Source organism: Urtica dioica, chromosome 6 (genome assembly GCF_054948205.1).
Source record: "Urtica dioica subsp. dioica isolate 48M chromosome 6, U.dioica_male_clone48M_v1_H2, whole genome shotgun sequence".
NCBI classification, from domain to species: domain Eukaryota; kingdom Viridiplantae; phylum Streptophyta; class Magnoliopsida; order Rosales; family Urticaceae; genus Urtica; species Urtica dioica.
In genome coordinates, this window is record NC_142761.1 from 7,286,513 (window position 1) to 7,298,012 (window position 11,500).

The following is an 11,500-nucleotide window of genomic DNA, read 5'->3' on the forward strand; positions in this document are numbered from 1 at the left end:
AGGTTAACCCTGTCTTGGAGATCGAGCTCGTCTTGAGGGTCGAGCTCGCCTGGAGGGTCGACATCGCCAGGGGGGTCGAGTTCGCCTGGGGGGTCGAGCTTGCCTGGGGGGGTTGAGCCTGGCTGGAGGGCGAGCCTTCCTGGAGGTCGAGCTCGCCTGGAGGTCGAGCTCGCCTGGTAGTCGAGCTCGCCTGGAGGTCGAGCTCGCCTGGAAGTCGAGCTCGCCTGGAGGTTACCCATGCCTGGGAGCTTGCCTAGAGGTCGAGCTCGCCTGGAGGATCGAGCTCGCCTGGAGGTGGAGGCCGAGCTTGCCTGGGAGGTCGAACTCCCTGGAGGTCGAGCCTTCATGGAGGTCGAGCTCGCCTGGAGGTTGAGCTCGCCTGGGGGTAGAGCTCCATGGAGGTCGAGCTTGCCTGGGGGGTCGAGCTTGCGACGTGTCTCGCCTGGTTTTTATTATTTGGCGGAGTATATTGGTCTCGAGCCTGCCTGGAGGTCGAGCTCGCCTGAAGGTCGAGCTCCCCGGGGGGTCGAGCTCGCCTGGAGGGTCGAGATCGCCCGGGGGGTCGAGCTCGCCTGGAGGTCGAGCTCGTCTGGAGGTTAACCCTGTCTGGGAGGTTGAGCTCGCCTGGAGGGTCGAGATCGCCGGGGGGGTCGAGTTCGCCTGGGGGGTCGAGCTCGCCTGGAGGTTAACCCTGCCTGGGTGGTCGAGCTCGCCTGGAGGGTCGAGATCGCCCGGGGGGTCGAGCTCGTCTGGAGCTCAACCCTGTCTGGGAGGTCGAGCTCGTCTGGAGGTCAACCCTGTCTGGGAGGTCGAGCTCGCCCGGAGGGTCGAGCTCGCCTAGGGGGTCGAGTTCGCCTGGGGGGTCGAGCTTGCCTGGAGGGGTCGAGCTCATTGGAGGTCGAGCTCGCCTGGAGGTTAACCCTGCCTGGGAGGTCGAGCTCGCCTGGGTGTCGATCTCGGGTCGAGCCTGGCCTGGAAGGCGAGCCTGGCTGGAGATCGAGCCTTCCTGGAGGTCGAGCTCGCCTGGAGGTCGAGCTCGCCTGGGGGATCGAGTTCGCCTAGGGGGGTCGAGCTCGCCTGGGGGGTCGAGCTCGAGCTCCCTGAAGGTTGACCTCGCCTGGAGGTTGAGCTCGCCTGGAGGTTGAGCTCGCCTGGAGGCCGAGCTTGACTGGGAGGTCGAACTCCCTGGAGGTCGAGCCTTCATGGAGGTCGAGCTCGCATGGAGGTCGAGCTCACCTGGAGGTTGAGCTCGCCTGGGGGTATAGCTCCCTGTAGGTCGAGCTCGCCTGGAGGTCGAGCCTGCCTGGAGGTCGAGCTCGCCTAGGGGGTCGAGCTCCCTGGAGGTCGAGCTTGCCGGGACGTCTAGCTCGCCTAGAGGTTGAGCTCGCCTGGGGGGTCGAGCTCCCTGGAGGTCGAGCTCGCCTGGGGGGTCGACCTTGCGACGTGTCTCGCCTGGTTTTTATGATTTGGCGGAGTATATTGGTCTCGAGCCTAGCTGGAGGTCGAGCTCGCCAGGAGGCCGAGCTCGTCTGGAGGTTAATCCTGCCTGGGAGGTCGAGCTCGCCTAGAGGTCGAGCTCGCTTGGAGGGTCGAGCTCGCCTAGGGGGTCAAGATCGCCTGGAGGTCGAGCTGGCCTGGAAGTCGAGATCGCCTGGAGGTCGAGCTTGCCTGGGGGTCGAGCTTGCCTGGGGGTCGATCTCGGGTCGAGCTTGGCGTGGAGGTTAACCATTAATACTTAGTTAAACACGTGCGTTAGCACGTGGTACAATCTAGTGTGTATATATATATATATATATATATATATATATATATATATTGCTAATAACAGTGACTTGGGAATTTGATAAAAATTGATGTTAGCTACTCAAAAAGGCTTATCAAACTTCCAGACCTCTCACAAGCTTCCAAGTTAAAGCATGTATATCTAGAACATTGTACGAGCCTGCGTGAAGTTCCTTCGTCTATTGAGAATCTCGGTGAGCTTATAACTCTCAATCTCAACGGTTGCTCATCGATACAGAAGTTCCCAAAGCTTTTCCTAAAAGATTTGTGTGTTTGGTGTTGAGTGGAACGCTTATAGGTCTAATACCTTGGTGGATTCTGTAGCTCGATCATCTCAAAATACTGAACCTTTCCGGTTGCCAAAATCGCACGTGTCTCCTGTTGCCAAGAGTAACAGCTTCTAGTGAAAATCAAGACCTGTCAAGTCTCATAAAATCAAGTATGTCACAACATTGAATTTTGTATTTGCAGCCATTCATAGACTGCTTTTTGCCTGGAGTTTGCATTGCATCATTAATGTTTTAAGTAACCACGTTGATTTGGTGGTTATTGTGTTGATTTCAAGGACTTTTCTCACAACATGTTTGGCTTCTGACTTTAAATATCTAGCTCATAATTCTATGTTTTTTTAATTGCTTAGGCTTCTATGGGGAAGAGACACAGATACAGTAAATGCAGACTTGAAGCTCTGTTCCAGGGCCATTGTTTCTCGTGAATTTACGATGGTGCGTTCCTTAGACTATAACCTTATCGCAGCAGATTCAAATTCCAGTCCATAAGTCTCAGTAGTTCGACGATGAAAAACAATATTTTTTATGTTCTTTCTCATTTTCCGAGCGCATATGCTGGAGGTAGTTCCTCTCAGAGCAAACATTGGATTCTGTTGTCCGAGAGGCCATATTCCAGATTGTTCGATTATCAGTTTAGTTGTGACACCATCTGTATTGGCTTCGAAACCAGACTAGACTGAAATCTTGGGCTTTCTTTTATGTACGGTTGTCGAGTTACATAAAGAGTTCAACTCACATTGCGAACCAATCTACACGCCTTCAAGTATTGATGTTTTATTAGGTGTTTAAATTATTCCTAATAGGATTTTATTTGTGTAATAACCCAATTAAGAAAAGTCATGCGGAAGTTAGACCTACATTTAAATATGTCTTTCATCTTTCAACCAAAACAATATAACCACTCTAAGATCAACATTACCATCATAATGGCTCCTCCTGTCCGAGATCACTGGTTTGCTATATAGTTAATCTTTAGTAAGTTTTTGATAAATAGCTATAAACTAATATTTACACGTTCAAAAAGCTTAACTGTAACAATAAAAAGAAAATAAAAAATGTGTACTATTTACCTAATATTTATTGAACGTTAGTTAAACAACAATTTGAATTTCGAAAGTCTCAGTGGGTTAATTTCCAAATTTTTTGCTTATAGAATTAAGGGGTCTTTAAATAATTCGACCTAGAATTATATCCCAATCCTAAGCACCACCCCTTAAAGATCTACAAAACCTATATATATATATATATATATATATATATATATATTTAACATTATACAATGAATCGTAAGTTATATATGGACATTTAAATACAAATTATGAGAAAAATCTTTAAAGCTTCATAAGTAAGACTTCTTACGTTTCATTGCCCTCCCCTCATCTCACATGCACGAGGTCTTATAAAAAAGGCTGAGCAGTTGGAGGATTCTCAGAGATGTTGAATATTGAAATATTGCATGAAACAAACAAAAAGTCGACGAAAAATTATTATTATATCGATCTCGGACGATGAAAGACAAGCATTTCAGTAAATATTATCTATATGTTATAATTTTTGTTTTGTTCACAAAATTTCTGTTCATAATTAATTTTTGTCGACAGCATTATTTCAAATTTCGCTAAATTAATTTTTTAATATCGACAATTTTGTAAAATTGACCCATTACCAGCTATCATTTCGATTCTTGGTTAAGTAATAGTTTAGACTTTAGATAGAGCAGTGATATTAGTTAAAGGTTTAGTCAGCGCGTTGAATTACATAGGTGGGTCCCACCTCACGTGTGAGAGTCGCCATCAATGGCGCTGAAGTATTTTTTTTTTTTTTGAGGAAACGTGGTCGGAGCCACGGAATATCATAAAAGCCCTCACGTATGGCGGAGGAAAACCGTGGTTACAAAGATAAGAATGAAATCGAAACCAACGGAAAGAAAACAGGAACACAAACAAGCAGGGTCCTAGGAGGCCGTGCGGGACCTCAGCTCGCGATCATCGGCCCTAATGGCCTCTTCCGAACAAGGCGGGACTAAACCCAGCCAGGTCGAAGACGAGTGATGGTTAACCGCGTAGCGCGCTAGATTATGCGCAGCAACATTACAAAGACGGGAAATATGTAAAATGCGAAAAACCTCTAGCTCCCTCACCTCTCTGAAGATGCGGTGCAAGATCGTCCCAAGCTCTGTCGCAGGCGTCACGCCCTCATCGATCATCCTCACCACCCCCAAGCAGTCGGACTGGATCTCCGCTCTCCTGCCCCCGACGCTGCGAACTAGCTCTATGCCCTGGAGGACAGCATACGCTTCCGCAAGCTGGGGGGAGAACCCCCTAGCCAGGAAAAGCGTCTGCGAGGCGATCACCTCTCCGGTGTGGTCTCGAACTATACAACCGACACCGAAGCCTCCACGGTCGCGAGCGAGTGCCGCGTCGACGTTAATCGAGAGGGTCCCGTCCCTAGGGGGGGTCCATCTGGGGGTCGTAGTCACCCTCGTGCTCGTCGGAGTCTCCCCAACCGAAGCCGCTCTATACTCCTCGAGGAAGCTCACAGTCCACTGGAGCTTCGATCTCTCTATGGCGTCCTTGAGTGCCAACGAAATCTCGTCGCCTCTCCGGAGTCTTTCATCGTCTCTGAAGGTGTTGATGTGTTCTTGTACCAACGATGTGTAGAGATGGTCAGTGAAGCCGTGACGTGTTTCGCCTCTGAAACTGAGAAAAACGTCGAACTCTGGACTGGAAATAGTCGCCGAAGAAGAAGAAGAAGGAGAAGCCATGAGTCAATTTGGAAATTGAAGGCGAGCATTGTTAATTAGAGGGACTAATGTCTTCTTCTTCTTCTTCTTCGGCGACTATTTCCAGTCCAGAGTTCGACGTTTTTCTCAGTTTCAGAGGCGAAACACGTCACGGCTTCACTGACCATCTCTACACATCGTTGGTACAAGAACACATCAACACCTTCAGAGACGATGAAAGACTCCGGAGAGGCGACGAGATTTCGTTGGCACTCAAGGACGCCATAGAGAGATCGAAGCTCTCCATAGTCGTCTTTTCGAAAGACTACGCATCTTCGCGGTGGTGTTTGGACGAGCTTGTCCACATTCTAGAATGCCGGCGAAGAAATGATCAGATTGTGTTGCCGGTTTTTTACGACATTGACCCTTCCGATGTGCGAAAACAAACAAATACGTACAAGGCTTCGTTCGCTAAGCACAAGAAACGTTTCAAGAGTGAAATGATAAAGATCTGGAGACGGGCTCTGAAAGAGGCAGCTAACTTTGCTGGATGGGATTCAAGTGTCATCAGGTACCGAATTTATATTTTTTCTTAATTTTTATCAAAGACAATTTGAGATCTACTGATACTTTTGAACTAGAAACCAATATATATTTTGCCCATACATTATGACCTCTTTTTCGTGATTGGTTTTGCTTGCAAACTAATCATTGGCTATCCTTCCGAATGAATATTTTATGTTCTGCTATGACTTCTTTTATTTCATTAAATTAGAGACAGTTTGATATCTACTGATAATTTTGAACTAGAAACCAATGATATCCCTTGTTAGATTCTTGATGTCAATCATGATTTCTTAATATATATATATATATATATATATATATATATATATATATATATATATATATATATGTAAATGTGATAGATCTGCGGCCGAATTAGTAAAGAAAATCGTCTCAGACGTCCTCGAGAAACTAAACCGTGTTGACTCGTTAGACGATTTCACTGGCTTTTCCGGATTAGAAAGACGTTTCAAAAAGATTGAAAATCTGCTGCGTGGCACCTCACCGAAACCTCTTCACACGATCGGGGTATGGGGGACGGGAGGGATAGGAAAGACGACTCTGGCGCGTATGGTCTTTCAGCGTCTTTGCTCCAAATTCGATGCTTGTTTTTTCATCGAAGACATAAGGGTCCAGTGGGAACAAGGCCGGAAAAAGTACTACTACTCGAAGAACAATCTCTTCCCACACAACCAGCTCGGGCGAAAAAAAGTGCTAGTGATTCTGGACAACGTGAATGATTCCGAGCAGCTAGAGGTTTTAAGAGAAGATGCTAATCGGTTTGGCCCGGGAAGTAGAATCGTCATAACGAGTAGAGACAAGCAAATCCTCAGGGGACAAGTTGATGGTTTGTATAGAGTCGAGAAGTTGGATTTCGATGAAGCGCTTCGATTGTTTCGTTTGCATTCGCTTAAACAATCGGTCGATCAAGAGGACGATTCTGATCACGAACTATACGTGAAGATCGTAAACTACGCCAGTGGAATTCCATTAGCTCTGAAAGTTTTGAGCTCGTTCTTTCGCGGTAAGAGGCGCGAAAATTGGGAAGCGGAGCTTAGCAAATTGAAGGAGTGTCCGAACAGAGATATTTTGGATATTTTGAGGGTGAGTTACGACGGGCTTGACGAAATGCAGAAGCGTGTGTTCCTCGACGTCGCGTGTTTTTTCGGAAACGAATTCAGAGATTATGCGGAGAGGATTTTCACAGCGTGTGGTTTGCACCCGAAAACTGGATTGGATGATCTTGTTGACAAGTCTCTCATATCTTTCATTGATGGAAAACTCCACATTCATGCATTGATTCAACAAATGGCTTGGAACGTTGTAAATTCCGATGTAGAGCTCGATAATCGTAGTCGCATGTGGATTTCTCAAGTGTCCATTCACATTTTGGAGACTAACAGAGTAATTGATTAAATATGCTTTGAAGTTTTTTACCCATCTCTATGAGTTTTATTAATTATAAATTTTTTTCAACTTCCAGGGGACATCGATAATCGAAGTAATATTTCTTGATATGTCGAAATTTAGTGAGATAGAGTTCGACTCGGGTGCTTTTCAAAGCATGTCTAAGCTCAGACTACTTAAAATATTTCACTCAGACGTTCGCAAGACATGCAGAGTCTCCGTAAAAAATGGAGACAGCTCTGGTCTTCAATTTTTGCCTGATTCTCTTCGGTATCTCTATTGGGAGGCATTTCCATGGGAATCATTTCCAGTGGGATTTAGGCCTCAATATCTTGTCGAACTTAACCTGCCATTCAGCAATATTGTTCAACTCTGGGAAGGAATACAGGTAGTTGAAAAGTTGCACGTCTTTCATTCCTTTAATAGAGTTTTGTTTATGAAATTAACAACACATAAGAGTTATTTAAGCTTCTTGGTCTTTTTTTTTTTATTTTTTTTTTATTGTTACAGCCGCTTTGGAATCTGATAAAAATTGATGTTAGCCACTCGAAACAACTTATTAAACTTCCGGATCTCTCTCAAGCTTCAAAGTTAGAGCATGTATATCTCGAACATTGTACAAGTCTCTGTGAAGTTTCTTCATCTCTTGAGAATCTTGAGGAGCTTAAAACTCTCAATCTCAACGGCTGCTCGTCGATAAAAGAGTTCCCAAAGGTTCCCAAAAGTATTGTATGTTTGGTGTTGAGTGGAACGGCTATAGAGAGAGTACCTCTGTGGATTCAGTATCTCGATCATCTCAAGATATTAAACCTCTCCGGTTGCCAAAACCTAGTCTGTCCACAAAGTTTATCAACGATGCAGAGTCTCGTGGCCTTCCTGTTGGATGAATCCAACCTCGAATATGAGACCCAAGTCTCCATAAATCAAGTCAGTCACAGTATGGAATTTCGTTCAGAGACCGCTTTTTGTCTGGAGCTTCCATCGTTCGATCCCGACCAAACTGATCCGGTGCCTATTGTTTCGATTCCAAGGGCTGTTCTCACAAAAAGTTTGGCTGCTGACTTTGGATATCAAGTTCTAGATCTCGTGTTCTTCAATTGCTTAGGATTCTACGGAGGAGGAAGAGACGTAGAAACAGTCAATGCAGAACTTAAGCTTCGTTCTAATAGCATTGTTTCCTGTGAATTTACAAGCGTATGTTTCATATCCTATACTCTCGTCGATGATGTATAACACATCTATATTTTTATATCTACTTTCTCATTTTTTGAGTGCATATGATATAGGTACATCCACATCCTATCGCAGCAGATATCGGTTTTTGTTGCCGGGGAGACAATATTCCAGAATGGTTCGAACAAGGCATCGGGGACACAGTCATTACAGGCTTCGAAGCCCGACCGGATCGTGAAATCTTGGGCTTCGCTTTATGTGCAGTTGTCAATGTCTGGGATTACGGTCCCAGAAGGCATAACTTTCTCCAGCGCCTCTATGAAGACAGCTATAAGAAGTTGAACTTTCTATGCAAACCAACGTTCATGGGACTAGCGAATTCCAATCCTAATGATGTCAAGAAAGAATGCTCACTCAGAAGAAGCAAAGATATATCAGAAGCGTCGTTTAGATTCTGGGTCTGCAATAACGAAGGTACTAATTTTGGTGCTAAGGTAACAAAATGTGGGGTCCACGTTATATATGGTGATTATATATTGGATTCAGATTCAATTATTGAGACCGGCGATGAACATGAGATAGAAAACCAACAAAGTTTATGTGAACCAGAAGAGTTAAAAACTGAAGCATCGAGTGTTGGTGAAATAAAAATAGACAAGAGGCATCGTTGGCATGTCAGATTAAGAATAAGCTTGCTCCGAGCACTTCAGAATGGTTGGCGACGGGCATCGAAAATAAAACTCAAAACGACTGGACTGAAAAATTTGGGTAACTAAATGTTTGGGTATCAAATTCAGGATCCTGTGTTTTCAATTTCTTAGGATTCCATGGAGGAAGAAGAGACAGACACAGTTAACGCAGTAATCCGAAACCACTGTTTCTTGTGAATTGACAACCGTACGTTCGTTATCCTATATTCCTATCGCAGAATACTCAAATTTCAGTGTCAATAACTGCTGTGACATACAATATATATATACATATATATATATATATATATATATATATGTGTCCTTTTCTCATTTTTCTGAAAGCATATTCCCGGACCTGTTTTAGTGTCTAATAGTCTTGCTGGTGAATTATGTGGTCTCGTATTTTGCATTGAAAGTATGGCTACTATTTGGAAAGATATAACTGTAATTGAAAGTGATTCCAAGCTGCTCATTGATTCGTTGACCAGGAAAATAAAACCTCACTGAGTGACTGATGTTTGTTGGAATTTTATCTCCATGGCTACTAAGAATACACAGCTTGTCCATGTGTATCAACAGGAAAATATGGTACCCGCTCTTAGCAAGATGGGTCATTCCTAGTCTGAAACACATACTTTCCCACAACTTGTAATCAGTAAATAATTAATATATATATATATATATATATATATATATATATATATATGATTTAATTTACCAAATTTTTCTTCAAAACTTGAGGTTATAAATTAATATTAATTATATGAAATATTTCAACAATACATATTACTTATGGAGTAAAAATTTTGAGAGACTCTCATAATCAGTGCAAACATTTCAAGGAAATATCTAGTCAGTGAAATACTTAAAAAAAAATTAACATAAGTAAATAAAAAGTCAAAAATTTGGTGTCTTGATAGACAAATAGAAGGAAAGAATCGTTAACAAACCAAAAAGTTTAAAAGTAACTTAAGAAGACATGTTTTACTCAAATTTTTTGCTTTTTGTTAGAGGTTGATGTTGTTGGGGAGTGATCTTCCTCTTTCTTTTGAGCTGTGTCTAGTTGGTCTTGATCATCGGCAATGTGTGCTTCTTTGTTTTTCAGCTCTTGGTTGATAGAACGAAGCTCGGTGAGCTTGTACACTTGGTTGACAGTGAGTTGTCGTTCCATTCCTGTTGAATTGAATTTTCTCGTGTATTGAACCAAAAATGCTTTTGTGATAGTTTTTTCGGCCTTAAATATTGGTTTCAAAGAAGCTCTTTGTGAACCATGTATAACAATATATGGAGAACCATTATTTTTTCAAAAAATTGGCTACGTAAGCCACCTAAACTATAGGAATTGTAAATTAGCCAACCTTTAGTAAATAATTTGTAAATAGTCAACTTGTATACGTGGCAGCCTATTAACTACCTTTTATACATGTTTGGCTGAGTTAAATAAGTATTTTACTAATCCATTAATAAGTTAACTTGGCTATTTACAAGAAATTAATCAAAGGTGAGCTATATCTCAAATTCACTATAACCGTGTGGCTATATAACTTAATAATTAATTATTTAGATAAGAAATACATACGGACATATATTATTGATTTACCCGTTCCAGAATGCCGTGTATTTGTTTAGCCTTGCATGAGAAGAGCTTTTCAGCGATGTACCCAAAACATGTAATTTCCAACTTGTTTGAACCATCCATCAAGATAAATTGAATGATGAGCATAAGGTCAATTAGAATATGTTGTGACAAGAAAAATGAATCATCTATAAATGAGTTAAGATAAATGATCACAATACAAATTAAAATATCGATAACAATCGGAATAAACGAAATGTAGAGCAATATTCAACACTATGAACTGGAGAAAGAAAAATAACCTTGCGATTCTTTGCAAGACGGGGTACCAAACGAAGACGGTATGACGGAGACGACGCGTAAGAGATGGAGAAAGCTGTAGAATGAAGACTTAATATTAATAAAACAGTTTTTTTTCTTCTTCTTTTGTATCAAGCCCTTCAAAAAAAAAAAAAAAAAAAAAAAAAAAAAAAAAAAAAACCCAGAAAGTTTTATTGCCAACAAGCTTTTGCTCCATAAAAAAATTAAAAAAAAAGAATGTAGCGCTAAATTCAACGCTATGAATTGTTTAAAACACACATCTTTGTTTATTTTTACAGATACGAACCATGATCAAGTTATTATTAAAAGAATTGTACAGATTGACTTTGTGAGATTTTGAGATGGAAAGCAATCCCTGCCTCCTTTTCTCCCAGTCTAAGAGTATATGATTATTTGCACTCATTCCTGGTCTACTGTTTATTTTTCCCAGATCTCTGTATATATTTAAAATATTCCAATTTTTATCTTGTTTGGTTTCATATGAATTGTTGAAGATTGAAAACATGACACTCAATTTAAACACCTTTTTTCTGTCCTTTCATAGCTTGGTGTGAATATTCATTTTTATGTACAACAAGGTCGGAATTTTTTTTTTCATAACTGTACATAAATCATTGAGTAAATGAAAAAAAGTCTTAGTCTAGTATATTTCCTGTAAATAGAATACCCTAAGTTTCTTATTTGATCACCAGAGAGCTTTTGTTCAAGTGCTTCTCATGGAAGCTCTTCTCTGTAAAGCTTTTGAGTTGTGGAAGTCAGCTTTCGTCCGGTGATCTATCCAATGATGTTACTGGAAGAACCTTTTTTTTTGTTCAGAAAAAAAAATGAAAAAAAACATTGATTATGAGAACAACAGTTATAAAAGCTCAAGATGGTTTGTGGACTATTATTTACTTGGTGATTTTCAGTGGCGGCGGTGGCGGTGACAGTGGTGGATTGCGGTGATTGATAAAAAAAAATTGTCGATTAT

At 42.0% G+C, this 11,500-nt stretch overlaps 1 protein-coding gene across 1 annotated transcript; it reads left to right on the forward strand.

The window, feature by feature from the left end:
• Positions 1-4,883: 4,883 nt before the first annotated feature.
• LOC149393207 (disease resistance protein RPV1-like) lies at positions 4,884-8,904 on the forward strand. Its single transcript, XM_089617942.1, has 5 exons — positions 4,884-5,365; positions 5,724-6,765; positions 6,845-7,156; positions 7,279-7,962; positions 8,055-8,904. Exons 1-5 carry the CDS (start codon positions 4,884-4,886, stop codon positions 8,715-8,717), a joined length of 3,183 nt encoding a protein of 1,060 aa, XP_089474068.1. The 3' UTR covers positions 8,718-8,904.
• Positions 8,905-11,500: the final 2,596 nt, after the last annotated feature.